The 16,508-nt window shown below is 34.1% G+C and overlaps 4 protein-coding genes across 9 annotated transcripts in view; 1 reads left to right on the top strand and 3 right to left on the bottom strand.

Moving 5' to 3' along the window:
* Positions 1-826: 826 nt before the first annotated feature.
* LOC119634620 (60S ribosomal protein L10) lies at positions 827-2,526 on the bottom strand. Its single transcript, XM_038028876.1, has 5 exons — positions 2,452-2,526; positions 2,357-2,395; positions 1,900-2,205; positions 1,280-1,442; positions 827-1,100 (listed from the first exon to the last, which is right to left on the bottom strand). Exons 2-5 carry the CDS (start codon positions 2,377-2,379, stop codon positions 933-935), a joined length of 660 nt encoding a protein of 219 aa, XP_037884804.1. The 5' UTR covers positions 2,380-2,395; positions 2,452-2,526; the 3' UTR covers positions 827-932.
* Positions 2,527-4,278: 1,752 nt separating this feature from the next.
* Positions 4,279-8,985, bottom strand: LOC119634615 (double-strand-break repair protein rad21 homolog). Of its 2 annotated transcripts, none has more exons than XM_038028871.1 (8): positions 8,651-8,985; positions 7,520-7,813; positions 7,342-7,468; positions 6,826-7,011; positions 6,480-6,756; positions 5,645-6,413; positions 4,777-4,938; positions 4,279-4,419 (listed from the first exon to the last, which is right to left on the bottom strand). In XM_038028871.1, the coding sequence occupies exons 1-8, from the start codon at positions 8,906-8,908 to the stop codon at positions 4,294-4,296; spliced, it is 2,199 nt and encodes a 732-aa protein (XP_037884799.1). In that variant the 5' UTR covers positions 8,909-8,985; the 3' UTR covers positions 4,279-4,293. The 2 variants fall into 2 exon arrangements, with proteins under 2 accessions (XP_037884799.1, XP_037884800.1); XM_038028872.1 differs by having other exon boundaries at positions 6,483-6,756; positions 8,651-8,983.
* Positions 8,986-9,684: 699 nt separating this feature from the next.
* Positions 9,685-11,944, top strand: LOC119634619. Its single transcript, XM_038028875.1, has 3 exons — positions 9,685-9,844; positions 10,665-11,207; positions 11,272-11,944. The coding sequence occupies exons 1-3, from the start codon at positions 9,737-9,739 to the stop codon at positions 11,497-11,499; spliced, it is 879 nt and encodes a 292-aa protein (XP_037884803.1). The 5' UTR covers positions 9,685-9,736; the 3' UTR covers positions 11,500-11,944.
* A 152-nt stretch (positions 11,945-12,096) lies between these two features.
* LOC119634614 (octopamine receptor beta-3R) overlaps positions 12,097-16,508 on the bottom strand; it is a 33,068-nt gene continuing 28,656 nt past the window's right edge. For 4 of the 5 annotated variants that reach the window (XM_038028868.1, XM_038028866.1, XM_038028867.1 and 1 more), the window contains exons 8-9: positions 13,076-13,184; positions 12,097-12,689 (exon numbers count right to left, since the gene is read on the bottom strand). In XM_038028868.1, coding sequence (XP_037884796.1) covers positions 12,479-12,689; positions 13,076-13,184 — 320 coding nt within the window. In that variant the 3' untranslated portion in view covers positions 12,097-12,478. The remainder of the gene's footprint in view (positions 12,690-13,075; positions 13,185-16,508) is intronic. The other variant, XM_038028870.1, reaches the window with a different exon arrangement.

Here is a 16,508-nt window from a genome sequence, read left to right on the forward strand (position 1 = left end):
TGACGTATTTATTATACAACTATTAAAAAGTGCGTCCTGCGTTTATTTATTTATTTTTTTAATACTTGGAACCCCTCTCTTCATATTCTGCCATTCTTCTCAAATAAGAAGACTATGCCTTTACATTTGGGTCTCCTATCACACAAGTGAGTGAAAGCGGAGTAGTGTAGGACCTTGGCCGTGTTTTACTTCCTTGCTAATGAATTATAGATTACATAAATATAAACTTTTCGAGGATAACTTATTTCCACCTATTAGGGAAGGTATATAGATTTACAGAAAAAAAAGATTATGACACTGAAAAATCTGTGATATTGCGAAGCAAATAATGTTTGCGTTGTTTTCCTTTTGCACGACAAACCTTAGCAATTTTCAAAATAGCATTATTAGGTGCAAGTAGTGGGAAATTGTCAGAGTTATCAAAATTCACAAAAAAAGCAAGTTCAGCTTACTGAGAATTCTTTACTATTTTCCGCTGCATAGTTAGGAATCAACATTTCTTTTGCTAATTACGACTGGACACATGAATCGATTTTATTCGCTTCTGAATTTACTGATAAGAAAATTTTGACACGGCATTTGTTCTAATGGATAAAAAGTCTGATGGAGATTTGTTCACAGTTGCAAAAACGAAAATGTAAATAGCTAAGCCTTAAAAATGATGTTTTGCTTGAACAATTTTAGTGTTAAAAACTGTATACGGCCGTTAGGGAGATAGCCAAGCCAGCGACCTCGCCAAAAAATTTTAAAACTAAATTAGGCTAAAGTCTTTCTTACCATTTCAAGTAAGTGTAGTTCCTTTTACTAAGAAAAAACTTGCAAAGGATTAAATCTTTCCACTCGCGAGTGTTTATCTTACTCATGTCTTTTTATTTTCTGGTTTATTGAAGAAAAGACAATTAAGTTGTAAAAATAAACGTAATTCTTAGTATTTAATTATAGACAACATCACGTTGCACTTTTTCCCATACGCTCATTGGTCCATGTTCGGGCCTATATTTGACGTTGCAACCATCAGGTTCCAAGCGATTTTCATCGCGAAGTTCTTCATAACGGTCACGATCGTATTTAGTGAATCCCCATTTCTTGGAAATATATATCTAGGAAAGCAGAAGAGAAAATAAAGACGTTTTTTTTATAAATATCAGAAAAAATAGAAAAATGTAGAGTTCTTCTTGTATTTCTAATAGTTTTATAAACAAGAATTGTACATGAATAATTTTATGAGCAACAGATTGAACATTTTTTCTGCGTGGTATCAAAAATTGAGGGTGCATACCTTCTGACGACCTGGAAACTTGAACTTAGCGCGGCGGAGGGCTTCAACAACTTGTGCTTTGAACCGATCACTAGAACGTACGGACATAATTGGCTGTCCTATGCGTACACGGGCTACAGTACCCTGTGGCTTACCAAATGCACCGCGCATGCCAGTTTGGAGTCTGAAAGTATAGTTATTTCCAATTATGTAATTATTCGAATCAAAATTAAGGTACTTCAATTTTGTGAAAATTACGTATCAGCGCAGCATAAAAATTCTAATCAGTTGGGATCATAACCCAGTGCGCTGTATAAAATCATCATTTATTTATTTAATACCCAATAGCCATTCGAACAAAGCCGAAGTTTAAATATTCTCCACCTTAGATCTAAACACATATATAAAAAAAATAGATATACAAACGGACCTTTCTTAATTCTTGAATCATCAATATTTTGGTTTGTGTTAATCTAGCCTAGTTCCAGTTTGGAGATGAAAATTCAGGAGTGTTTCCATCTATTTTAGCTATTTTTCCCGAATAAAACAATTAGGGCTTCTTTAACATGAAGGCGGCGTAGAACTTTTGCATCAAATTTACTAAGATGGAGAGAACGAAAAGGAAGGGAAAATAAAAATACCTGTCAGCTCCAGCACACGACAACATTTTATTGATGCGAATGACATGGAAAGGATGTAAGCGCATCCGAATATGGAATTGATCCTTTCCGCAATATTTTACTAAATATTTGTTACAACATATTCGTCCGGCTTCTAAAGCTTCACTGCTTAACTGTTCGTACTCGTCCGAGACCAAATGAACGCAAAGCGGAAAATCTTCTACAGTAGCTTTTTTTCTACCCAAATCAAAAATACGTATTTTGGGATCAGGAACACCGCGGCAGAAACGAGATTTAGGATAAGGTTTATTTTTACAATACCGATAGCTAGAAATACAAAGGAATAATATCTTTAAAAATCTCGCGTTGTGATATCATCGTCAGCACTTTCGCACAAATCAAAAGTTGATTGTATGTTCACGTGAACATTAAAAAAAAAAGAAAATAATATCTGTATGGAATTTTGCAGTAAACTTACCATCTTGCCGGACGACGCCCCATTTTTTGTCAGGAAAAACTAAAAAAAAAGCCATTTGTTAATAAATAATTTAATGTTTCCATCGAGTAACTTACTAATAAATTTCTCCACAACACTCAATGCAAGATGTTAAGAAAGAAAAGAACAATGTGTGGCGGAAATACAATCAGACAGCATTTAGGAAGTGTTATAAAAACTTGTTTATTACTCAGAGTTGACTGCAACGGAGCCATATTGTAGCAAAAATCCTACACAAATAGGCAATTCTGTTAAATTGAAAGAGCAGTCTGCATTTGGCGACAATTCTGTTAAATTGAAAGAGCAAGTCTGTATTTGGTGGCAATATTTAATAAATGTACATCAAAGTGAAAAATTATTCACACCATTTTATTTTATTAATTAATGTTTGTTAACGCAGTTTATTCTTGATAGAAATAAATATTGATTTTCGTAGCTCATACAAAATTGTTAGAGTCGGATGATGTTTCATTTAATTTTACAGTCGTGCATGTCGCCATTTGCAAAACGCGCTTAGTGGTACAACTTTCAGTCCTGACGGGGGACTTGAAATTGGAGTTTTCTAGAACTTTTTGTGCAAAAAATTGCTTATTCCAAGGCAGAGGTTTTCGAGCCCTTTGTGGAAAAACTTATTTTTTTATACATAAGCATTGCGTCTTTCAAAAAACCTAGTCATTAACTATAAAGAGAGGGAAAAGTTTAAGTAACCTCAAAAAAGTGTTGGTATGCTTATGGTGTCCCGCATATATATGCATATCGTTCTACATAAACTACAGGTCAGTTAAAGCAAAACTTATTGCAAGTAAATTAACCTTCGTGTACTGTTTTATTTAATGTAGCCGTTTGTCTTTTTTCATAGAAGTCTTCTCACTTTGTCTTCATGCCTCTAAGTTTTCGTGACCAAATTTTGGTTTGTCAAAGGGCCTTATTACATATATATAAAACTGTACAGAAAAACTTCTTTGCATATAAAATCATTTTATTAATTTGCTAAATTATTAAACCGATTATAACAAATTCTCTAAAGACGAAGATATCGTATTTGGGATCGATTTCGAATCACATCGTTTCTTAAAAACCATTTTACAATAGAAAAAATGTCTACAAATTGAAAAAAAATTTTAAAAAACAGGTCTATGTCGAGCCCTCCTCTCCTTAATAACCTACAACCTACAGCCGTATTGCGGCGTCGTGACCGGTTACTACTCATAAGAAAAAACGATATGATTTCTTGTCGTAGTTTTCTTAACTTTGTATGAAGTTTAGAATTGCGCCGCCGTAGACATCATAAAATCCTCCAATATCAATTTTGTTATAAAACAAGTGAAAAAACTATGGATTGTTTGGACCAAACGATTAATTTCCACGTCTGAAAACAATTAGTCAACATGGAATATTTGCTGTTTAAAAAACGAACATACCAGTCTGTCCCTCTATGCTCTCTTTTCTTCCAGTTAGTACAGTCATATTTTCCAAATATATTACAATCCTTTAGGAGGAAGTGCGCTTAGAAAAAAACAAACAAAACTAATACAAGCCCTATTCTTGGAATAATCCTGAAAGTTCGAAAATTTCTTCTTTCTTTTTCAGAATCATTTCTATCGTTGCAAAGCTACAATTATTACTTGTTCCTTACTCGAAAAATTGCTTAATTAACCTAATTGAGAGAGATGTTTTTGGTGGGTAAGTATTATGTTAATACTATTATTAATTAATAAAAAAAAATTAAAAAGCTTGATACTCTTAATTTCAATTTCCAAAGTAAAAATTATTCATTTACTTACCTTACTTAACTAACTCTTAATGATTACGCATTTATTCTTACGAAGCAATATAGAAATTCGTTTTATTTATTACTTAGAATACTATATAAAAATAAATATGTATAAGTCAACTTAAATAACTGAAATTAACCATGCTTACAATTTAGGGTTCTCAAATAAAAGACCTCGTGATACCACTATATCTGAATACGGTGAAGACTGCTTTATATTAAGGGCACGAAATTTTTTTAAAACCAACAATGAATAAAATTTTTGGGCCGCCTAAAAAGATACCAAAAGTGAAATAATATCAGTTTCGATTGAAATAAAATTGTATTTAACCATTGAAAATGAACATGAATAATATTGAAATATTTTATGCAAGTTTGGTTTTTGTAGTGCTTTCATCAAACGTATTTGCCTTTATAAAACGAGTTTCTTATTAGAAACCGAAAATCGAATCGCTTCGCGCTTCGCTTATAGTTTTCTTTCTTATACTTTTTTACATGCGTAATAACGTCTTCGAATATTGATATTCTATTATTGTTTCCCAAAAAGCTTATTAAAAATAGGTTATTGCTCCTTCAGATATGTTTTCAGGTTGTGCTTTAAAACTTTGAGCTTGAAATTAAGGCATACCTGTTTCCTCGTGCTCTTTATCGTCAGCTCTGACAAGTATAAGCATTCCTGCTTCAGCATTCGACTTTTTACTGAATAGAATAACTGCGCAGCCCTTTTGTTTAACACACGTTCTTCGAATTGTTCACTTGTTTCGTTTTCCATTTGTTCATCCGAATTGTTCTGTAAGAATAAAAGAATAATTGTGTTAGTTGAATATTAGGAAGTTAAACTAGTCTTTTTCCTAAAGAGTAGCGTAGATTGTATTCCAACGACAATGTAAGCACGATATTGGAAATCTTTGTTTTGTGATTCTCTTTACTTTTTAGAGTTATTATAATTAATTAGCCGCTGATCTAAGCTATTTGTAATATATCAAATTTTCACAATAATTAATACTTTCTCTTTACTCTTTATAGTCGGAGACTTTAGGGGCTTATCTGAAATATTGTTCTTTTCTTAGCCGATTTTGTAGTTTTTTTGTTCTTTCAATAGGTATCTGCCCAGTCTTGCTGAGTGAAATTTGAAATATATACAGATTCATCAAAAACAGGAACAGGAGGCACGTACCGGAGGTAGGTTGGTTTTAAATGTCATCTATGGAGCCACAACTTAAGCTAGCTCAAACCATAACTTGTTTGGCAAGTGCAAGGAACAAGGAAACAAGAAAGTGTCGACCTTAACCAATAGACAGACCATTCCGAGACATTGTTACGTTTATTGAATTTTTCAAGTTTTTTCGTCAGAGCAATCGATTACCTCACCTTTTGCGTTTATTAATTTTACAATGTTAACATAGATTATTGACTTTTGTTAAGCAAATGATTTAGGATTGAATTTAATTTAACCGTGCAGATATTACATATATATAAAATTTGAGGGAACATACCTGCAGTTCTATAGAAGGCGGAAATGCGTAGTCATTCCAGTCAGAAGCTAATTCACATGATTTCTCTGCATTTCTTAAATCATTTACGATATTATTTCTATGTATATCTTCTGCTTCGTTCAGTATAGATGAAACTTGGTCGGGGGGAAGGTTTAATATCGATTCAATTGATTCTATCTCAGGATGCTGCGGTGTTAAATGACCATGATTTAAGTTAACAGGTGTCATATCACCGTTATTAAAATCGTCATTGGCTTCAAGAGCATGATGATTGGCTGGTGTGAGTGGAATGTCCGCAACCGAATCCAAATTACTAATAGCGTCATTCAAACCAAATAACGTCTTTGGACTTTGAGCATTCTCAACAACTGATGCGTCCGTCATCACTTTAGGCATATCATTAACATTAATTTGTGTAGAATTCCATGGTACATTTTCATGGTCACGGACTTGCTCGGGCGCGGTAATGTTACCAATAGTAAGCTCGCTACTAATTTCGGGATTTGATTGATTATTTGCCGCCGGTACAAGGTCAACTTTTCGCTTGCGACCTCTTTTGTTATGAATAATAACTGAAGAGTCATTTTCGTTATTGATATGTTCAAGTGCAAGTAAGTCAGAGGAGCCTAGACATGTAAAGTCCTCCAGCGGTGTGAAATGCGATATAAGTGAACGATGATAATTTATAAATAAAGCACGTGCGGGTATAGTTCTTGACGGAAGTGAAAATAATTTTTCAACACCCCCGGTCTCCTTCCAGTACATTAACCTTTAAATAAAGAAGAAGACTCATGTTAATATTGTTTACTTATTTTATGGAGTTTGAATGATTCACCACCTCTTCGTCGGAGGAGCGAGATCCAATGTTGTAACAATATCAGATGTATTTGCTAATTGCGCTTTCATTTCCTCTCCCGATATATTTTTAATTTCATCTACGATTAATTTTCGCTTCCTTTTTGATTTCGTAATACCCTTATTGTATGTAGAAGCATCAATTGGGGTCAAAGCAAAACTTTCACTTTCATTGTTTATCGAAGTCGGTAAATCCAGTCGCTCTTCAGCTTTGTCGTGCTGATTTGAACTGCATGCATCTGGTTGTAAATGTTCGGCTGGATAGATAGAAATAAAAGCTATGAAAGGTTTTGCGGAAATTTTGTTTTTACAGATTTTTAACTTACGGTTGTCGGTATTGTGCACTGGATTTGATCCATGACAACTGGACTCTCGCGACGGTGCCCGTTCTCCAAAATGTCCTGATCCGTCATCTGATTCCTCATTAGCAGATAACACTCCGACTTCATCGTTCTTCTCATTTTCGACTCTAGGGGGTTCTCCAAAAAGTTCATCGCCAAATAATTCTGGTTCTACGTATAGCATAACACAATAATGAATGCACAAATTCAAAGAAATCCTTCATCAATTTATCTTAATTTTGTACAAAATAACTATATTCAGATTTCAGTGAAGTTCTATCCAACTATGAACTTGTTCCAGAGAAGTAATCTCTTAGGACTAATAGATCGATTAGACAACTGGCATAATAGAAGCACTAATTTGGATAATGGTTTGGAATCAATAATATTTTTAAAAATGGATCGAAGTAATTTTAATTCATTTTTTAGTGTACGGCGAACGTTATTTTTTTGTAAGAATACGTAAATATACATAAATAAATGCATAAACCTTCGACTTACGTCCGAATTCATCACCGAAACCATCTCCATCTAATCGGGTATTCACCATGTCTGAATCTGTGAGTCTGATGTTGGATCCGTGATTCTCAATTACATCGGAGACGATTTCATCTTCAAAAAGTTGTTCCTAAAAGTTTTTTATTGTGAAAAAATGTTTTAACAACAAAACCAAACCCACATTTAAGTTTGCTTCTAAGCCATCGCGAACGATATCAGGCGTATCACCTGTGTCAAATCCGACATCTCCAAAACCGTCATCATGCAAGGATAGAGAAAGGCTGCCGTAGTCTTCTCGCAGAGTAATTTCATCTGCTCTAGATTGATTTACAGAAAATTGTGCTTCTATGTCGATGTCATTTAATTCAGGAAGAGCCGTGTCGAAGTCATGGAATACTTCAGGTAGCGTAATTGCATTGACATTAGCCTCCCTATGACCTTCTGGTAGATCGACCATTCCAGGTCTAAATGCCATCTTAGATAGGTAAAACAAAATTAAAATCGTATGCGAATAAAATTTGCTCCGCACATTACATATATCATTTTCAAACAACACAGTCGTACAATTAAGAAAACGACAACTAGGGAACGTGTTCATTTGAAAAGGTTGGGATCAATCCCCTCAATTGTATAATATTTGGACAGCTTGGATCGTATATACTTACAAGATAGTAAAACTTTTTATTTACCACTTTTCGCCAAATAAAGCATCCATAAATGAACATTAATTTCCTTCATCCATCCGCCCCTACAATTTTATACTAATTTATCTACTTTTATGCATTTCCAATACCATCCATTTCGGGTGTACTACACCCAAAATAATAAAAGGTGTCTTCATAAAGTTTTGCTTATACCATCTTATTGCATCGATTAACTAAAAACCAGACTGACGTATATAAGCATTTTACACGGACACTGGCCACGAAAGTGGAAATTTATTTAAAAGAAAATTTTAATATTTGAATAGCATTGGTGGCCAGTCCAGGTGGTTCTTTTATGCCTACCAGAACTTAAGATTTCGCTAGTTAACAATATCTACGTTCTGCATTAGTTGCAATTTTTATACTCCGAATAAAATCGTAAAGCTAATAAGAAAATGCGCTAGTATTATTAAATCTTCTAAGATTAAGAATGTCATGCGAATTTCACCCGATCGATTCGCCCTTACACGCCCTAACGTTTGGGGTAGCGAACGCTATGTTTTTGGTTCGATATTCCCGATGTTAGCTAATGAAGTATTGTGTGCGTCAATATCGACGTATTTAAAAAAAAAAATCCAAAAACTGTACTTAAAGCTACATTGTCCTACCTTAATTTTAACAAATGCTTCATTGCAATCTGCTAATAGATATTTCGCTTTGCGTGAATATATACGCACGACTCCGAGTAACAAATGTCCAGATGTTCGTAAAGCCAGTTTTACTTTAGGCTGCATGATTCCTTCCACAGATTTTTCAATATTTGTCTCGAATACGTGTGCTTTCGTAATTTTTTTATCCCAATGAGCCGCAAGCCATATCCTGGCGAGAGGGCCCTTTTTGGCCAAAATTATATGAGCATAAAACATAACAAATTGTTAAAATTATCAATTTTCATGCGCCAACAATCTTTGTATTTGTGTGTACTTTAAAACAATTTTATTGGTCGACAGGGATGGTATCTTTCACAAAAACCAATAAAACGATAACATGTTCGCGAAAATTAATTAATACTAATGGCGAGAGCTAGTACACAGGGTTGCCAACCTTCCTGATTTCCTTTACATTGTTTGCAAGCCTTTAAGAGTGTTGTACAGCGCCAAATGCCAATTTTTAACGGTTTAATGTTCCTTCCAGCACTGTTTATTATTTGAAGGAATAATGCAAACCCAGAAATTTTGTTAAATTTTGAACTTAACAGTTAAAAATTCGTTTTGCAGTATATGCTCCTTAAAATTTCAAAAATATCTATATCAGATCCGTTAACACTTAGCATAAGTTACGTTGTTAGCAAACGTTACGACTGTCATAACATGGAAGGGCAATGATTCGGATTGGATATTGCCGATAAGTAAAGATTCTACCTGAACTTAAGGGGAATCTAAATTCGTATTCTAATAGATTAATATCCTAAAACCGACAATTCGATTTAAAGTCTAAATAAATGCATTTTTGTCAAGAGAATTTGAACGGTTATCGGTAAAGAAGAGCAAGCAGAAAACTCATCTATATATAGAATACATCAACAATGATGAGCGAAATTTCAATACTGCACGCTTTGAGTAAATATTGAATAGTTTATTTTGTTCATATCTTGGGAGAAGAGCGCATTGACGGAATCTTTATCTAGAAAATTTATGTTAATAAAATCCAAAAATTATAAAAAAAAGTAGAGAAATAAGTGGAAAGAGCTGAATATGCCTTCCATTGAAAAAGTGTCAGCGGAAAAGCACGTCGGAGATGCTACAGTTTTAACATACCACAAAGGTCATGTGTTTTCTGGTGGAATAGATGGAAAAATTAAAGTTAGTGCTAAAATTAAAACTTGTGCATTAGGACACGTTTGCTATACGAGCATGTCATACAAGTTTTTTGTTTGATCTTTTGTTTGTTGAACCGTGATCCCCCTTTGAACTTACGTAACTTGTCATTTCCATAACGGAAAAGGGAAGGCAACAAATTTGATAAATTGCAATTATTATTTAATTAATCTTTTTGGTTAAGAGAAAATTGTAGTCTGTCTACATCTTGGCAAAGAGAATACTCTACGGTACTATAGAAGAACATGCACCAACACTCCCACATCTATTTGTATTGATTTAACGTAAGATTCTATTTATCGGTTCCACGACTGCTGTAATCGCTTTAAAAAGCGTCATTAAAATCGTTTATCCAAAACAAACGAACGGTGGGCGCAATAAGTATCTGAGGTTCTACAAAGGGGGTTCGAACATACCTTGCACTTCTTTACTTAACTGTTTTCCGTTCGAAACTTTCTTTCTTTCTTTTTAAAATTTTTTCTCTTTGCATATGCACTAAGAGAAAAATATTACCCACCCCTTTGTTGTTAAACTTATCGGGAAGTCACAGAAAAAAGTTATTTTCAGCAAAGGCGCAATAATATTAAATTTGGACAATCTTGCTGCAATGGAAAGAGGTTGTTAGTGTTGTCAGTGTGGAGTTGCGATTTATTCCTATTGTCTGCTATTGTTGTCTGTTAACTTTCAATTGCATTTAAAGTATTCAAATCAACCCTCTGTGAAATATGTAGCTTTAAACCTGCATTCAATTTTTTATTTGTTAATTTTTTATGTATATTACATATATATATATATATTTTCTAAGATTTGGGATAATGATCTAAATCTAATTCGATCGGTTGATGCCCACGAAGCTTACCTTTATGCTTTGACAGTTAATAGTTCCGGCAAACTTTACTCGAGCAGCTGTGATGGTTCGGTAAAATTTATGCAACCTCCTTATGATAAGGTTGAAGAGCTCTTGCTCTGCGACGACGCAATAGAAGCCATGTGCTGCGAAGGTGATACTCTTTACATTGGGGATGAAAAAGGTCTTGTAACTAATTGGCAAGACGATAAAATGCTTCTGAAGTATAATTTAGTGGAAGAAGTGAAATCTTTGGCCGCTGAAAAGGGTTGGATTTATACCGTTAGAGATTGGGATGTTGTCGTTTCAGAATTGCTTCCTGGTAAATCTGGTAAATATGTAACACGAGCAGTGTTGGATGGAAAATCACCGTTGTGTTTGCTCGGTCCTGTGTTAACCGATCGACACAAGTATCTTGCCTATCCAGATCGAACGGGAAAGGGTTTGACATTAGTTAAAAATCTCTTGGCCGAAAGATTTTCTATTGCCTGGCAACTGCCGGTAAGTACAAATACCTCCATAAATCTTAACTCGATATAAATGGCGCCATCTTTGCATTTTCAAGGACTGCCACGAAATGATCGTTAATGCCTTATGTGGCGATGAAAAATTTTTATATTCCGGAGGTTATGATAATAAAGTTAAGGGATGGACGGACTTGGATGAAGAGAAACCAAAAGCGCTTGGTGAAATTGATCTTGGGAGTTGTGTAAATTGTTTGTGTTGTGGCAACGATAATACAGTATATATAGCTTGCAGTGACGGTATTATTCGACGAGCTAAGTTTTTGTAAAAACGGGTTTGATTCAATTTTAAGATCACTTTAAGATAATTATCGAATATTTTACCGAATTGCTCCTGACTTTGCTGTGTATCTCTCTGATTTCAAATGTGTTGTATTCTGGGAAGTGGCATGTGTAGCTATTCCTGGTGATGGTGTACCCTTGATATAGAGTTGAGAGTACGTTGTCCGGATAGATGTTAAAGGAACTTTAAGATGCACAATTTTGTAAAATATAAGCGCTGCACTTTTGTGTCTTCCAGCTATACACACACACCCTCACACACACACACACACACACACACACTGCATTGCATATGCAATAAGCTTTCGTGTCTTTGCGAATAGAAGGCAGGATTTTATTTTTGATATTTGTTTGCATTTTTTCCTATTTTGCTTTGCCGCATAATTACAAAATATATGTTAGCGAAGGGATGAGTCGACGCTAATGAAGCCCACGCCCGCTGTTTTGGCAAAGACGAAAATATTGGCTACGCGATGATGTAAACTACTAATGCTCGAATACTATTTTCTTTATTATTATAATTAATTATTGCTATATAATTATATTATTACTTATTATTATTGCAAGTCTTACAATATAAGCCTTTACTACAGGATTAGTGTTATTTGAAATCAAACAAAAAAATGTCAAGGTCAATAAAGTGTTTAAACCTATACCAAAAACCGAAAAGTTTAACTGCTTTAAAAAACTAGTTTCCTTTTTTCCATTTAATAATTTAGGTCGCCCATTCCACCGTACACTTAATTTACTTTTAGATCGTTTTTCTTATTTCTTAAATGATTTTATACAAATTTTTCTCTTACCACTTTTTATACTTATCACATAAATAGCTTAAATAATACAGATTTTCACATAAATAAACGCGTCGTCCGTTCATATCATACACAGGTTTAGTTGCCGTCGTTTTCTCGTTATTCTTTAATTAATATTCACTAGAAATTTAATGTTTTTACTTGAATACTTATGCTAAACATAGTACGCATTGTAGGGGTTGCGTTTTTCCAACCAGGGTAATACACATTCCAAGGTATTGCGGAAAGCGTCACGAAAATCCCGATTGAAATGAGCATAAATGAGCGGATTTAAAGTGGAATTAAAGTAACCAATCCAAAAGAGTACCGCGACAACAACATCCGGGCAAGGACAAGCCGGTCCGCACAATGACGTAATCACGTACCTGTGAAAGGGGAAAATTTTTATACACACAGTTTCATTAGATGGGCATACGGTCTTATGACAAATATCATGTGCAGACATCCCCCCGCTTAACACGGTTAATTCGTACTGTGCCTTATCCATACCATATTATGCGACATTTTTTCGAATCTTTTTTATCATATAAAAGAAGACTTTTTTCTAACCCGACTCTGATGACGTATGAAAGGAGGATATACATATATATACATAGATCTTTTTCGTTGATGAAGTCTGTAAACGTGAACTTGTCTCTTAAAAGGCTTTTCGACTTACTGCTACTAGTAACGTTGGTAGATAATGATAGATGATGCAAGCTACCCTAAGCTGAATAAAATAGATTACATTTATAAACGTCTCTACACTTACCAAAGAAAAAACGGCAGCCAACATAGAAGAAATACGCCCATTATAATGCCCAAAGTACGAGCGGCTTTATGTTCAGCTTTCCAGCCCTTGTTGGGTCGTATTGAGCCACCTAAAAAAATTTCGAAATCAAATGTGTTTTGAGATACTATACAATATTCGCTCATAGACATATCGTTCCGCTAACAACGGTTATTTTATGTTCTTCTTCTTTTGCTTTGTATTTACAAATACAAATATGAAACGGTGCTAAATTGATTGCGAGTTCTTAAAAATGCTTTGAATAATTATTTGATATTTTTATGCCAAACACATAGACGTGTGCTTGCGGATAGGAACAGATTCACGAATTTATGCAGGAGTGAAAAAGCAAGGCATTTCCATTAAAAATTAATTACATAAAAATTGTAAAATGAAATACATTCACATTGTGATAAGTTATTTGAATAAGAATATGAATATGGTTTTAAATGTGGATGGATTTGCAAGGATAAGGAGGTACATTCAAAAATTCAGAAAATTTAATTTATACATATTCCATAATGTATCGCAGCTTGTGCAGCATGTGTCAAGTCACTATTTTGGACATGTTTTCACCATAAAGCAGAGAAAGTTAAATTTGGTTGCCATATGAAGGCTTATTTTTCCCATTTTATATTGGATGACATCCCAAAAGTTTTAAAAAGCGGATCCACTCTATTCATGTTAATTTAGTATGTCAAAGTGTAATTTTCTATCGATTTTTGCTGAGAAATATTGCAAGAAAGATGGCAATTTTCTTCATTTAAAAAAATATTTTTGCAATATGTCGTTACATGTGCAACGGCAGTGATAGCAATCCAACATTTCCAACAATGTTCTTCTTCAATGCCTCCAATTTCATCAATATATCTCAAAATTTTCGAGTTACTCTTTGAAGACAAGAATACATTCACAGACACCAGAGAGACAGACGCACGCATGAAGTTTAATCGATTTGGAAACGGTTTTACGAATGATGTAAAATATAAAAAGCATTTCTTTCCTACAAGTCATACGCTTTCAGAGCAAAAGAAGAATACAAGAATCGCCATTCCGAATGTAAAAATTTGATACTTAGCAGCACTGTTTGCGAACGTTTTAGTTGTGAAATATAGTTATTTGCTAAATCACGTTTTAAAAAAAGCTTTCGCGAATTGGTGAAATTCTTTCTAAAGAATATTCGTATAAAATTGAAATTGCGAAAAACAGGCATTGTTGCCTGTTGACTCGATGTGTGCTACACAGTGTTAAGTAAATTAATGAAAATCGGCAAAGCAACTTCAGCGTTAAAGTGAAAGACCCATTCGGAAAGCAAAGCCATCTATATCTGTAAAAACGAATTAAAAAATATAACTTGAGGATACGTAAGTTAAAGCCCAGGAAAGGTGGCCGATGAATGCAAAGAGAAAGTTTCTGAAAGGAGACTACGTCATATTGTTTTTACGCAACAATATGACGCTTCCTGCGCTAGTTGTGCTGAAGCACACTGGATGGTGGGACTTGAAATAAAGCCACCTTCTATTATACCGATCGGTTCAGAACAATTTCCCGTATACCCCCTTGCTTGTTTGTCTGTCCATGCACTGTCGTATAGGTTTCTAAGAGATATTTGCCGTTTGGGGCGGACCATATTTGTTACGGTTCTCCTAATAACACCTTGTTCAGAAAAATTTTCGGAAAAAAATCGTTGAGTTATACTGTTTCGGTATTTTTCGAATCCCTCTCTCATATAACGCCGTTCTTATGAAAACTAAGCTTTTATATAGCAAAAAGATTTTTACGGTTTTAGGATGAAAATATAATGGCTTCCAACGAAACTTCGCGAGTGTAATTGTCGGCATTTTCTCACAAAAACAAATAAGGAATTGTGAGTGTAAGGCATTTAGTGGCCATTTTTACCGATGTGTGGTGTTTTTAAGTTTTTAAAAAATATGAGTTTTAATTAAGACGAATGTCAAGAATGTGAATATAAGTGGAAGCCGTAACCTCAGCTGCTTTGACTGTGGTGTATAAAAATGAGTAATCAGTATGTCAGTTGTAGAACCCTATGAAGATTTTTTTAAAGTTGTAGCATCAGGCAGACCCTTTTTAAGTCGTGCAAAAGAAATAAAACAAGTCGAACTAAGTTTCTTTGAAAAAGGCAGAAGGGGTAAAAGGGATTTACGCCTCGCATCGCAATTAATATCAGGTAAGAGATATTTTGGTAATTTCTACTTCAACTTACATTTTATTCGTTTCAAATTATTTATATGGTATAAAAGCAGGGAATTTAAAGGGAAATTGTTATAGTTTACAGTTTAACAGAAGCTCTACGCTTTTTTTTTTTTCTGATAAAGGAAGAACTCTTTAGATGATAAAGTTCTAAAGCGATTCTTACTCCCTTTTGGAGAACGAAATATATTCAGAAAAATACAAAAAGTATATATATTATTGTTATGTGCCACCGCGTTTAGCGTAAACAAAATCGAGAAAGTTACGAAATCAGTACAACCGGTAAAATTTGAGATTGGTTTAAAAGTATTTGCAAGCAAGTGGTTTGGGGCGATGAGTAATTGAAAAGTAATTGGAAAAGTAAAACTACTCACACACCAGCACTAAATATTTGAAAGCATTTTTTCAATGTTTCAGGGGACTTTGTACTGGAAAGCGTAACTGCAGAGGAAAGAACTGATAATAGCAAACAAATGCATGGAACTTGATTTTGTTTTATGAACAAAAATAAAGGAGGGGAATAGTTGAATGTGAGTTTAAAAGCAATTGTTAATTTGATGAAACAATATTAAATAAGAGAGAGAATGAAAATCATCTATAAAACGGTATTTTTGTAACATGCATCTATATTGTGTGTGTACAAGCGTTTCTTTCCCGGCAGCTAATGTTCATTATCATAAGCATACATGCACAAGTGCTTTTGTAAGGCATATAAAAGTATATAAGTTTTCCAGGACGTGTACAATACGTTTAATGAAGTGACATGAAAAAAAAAACAGAAAGTTGTATTAAAATTGAATATGTGGACATATATCGGATAAGTAATTGTGTATAGATGGGGATTATATGCTGCACATATTTAAATAATTGTGCTTCACTTGAGTAGCCCGTAGCTCTTACATGTGCACTTTTTTGTGAGGCACGTCTTCAAAATTACGGAACGATTAAATTAAAAGCTTAAACGTATACTGGGTGAAGAGAATTAGTAAACAGTATTGCGCTCAAAATTTAAGGATTTACGTCGAAGAAGAGGCAAAAAAATTATTTATATTACGCTACGGACGTGGCTAACAAAACATTATATCTCGGTTTTCAAGAGCAGGCAGGCTTTTTCCTTTCTGTCTCTCTCGCTCGGTGTTATGCTTGTTTATTCATTTCTAAGCACAAGTTTTTACGAAAGAAAGAAACACTTTCCTTAGGAATG

Source organism: Glossina fuscipes, unplaced genomic scaffold (genome assembly GCF_014805625.2).
Source record: "Glossina fuscipes isolate IAEA_lab_2018 unplaced genomic scaffold, Yale_Gfus_2 3, whole genome shotgun sequence".
Taxonomy (NCBI): domain Eukaryota; kingdom Metazoa; phylum Arthropoda; class Insecta; order Diptera; family Glossinidae; genus Glossina; species Glossina fuscipes.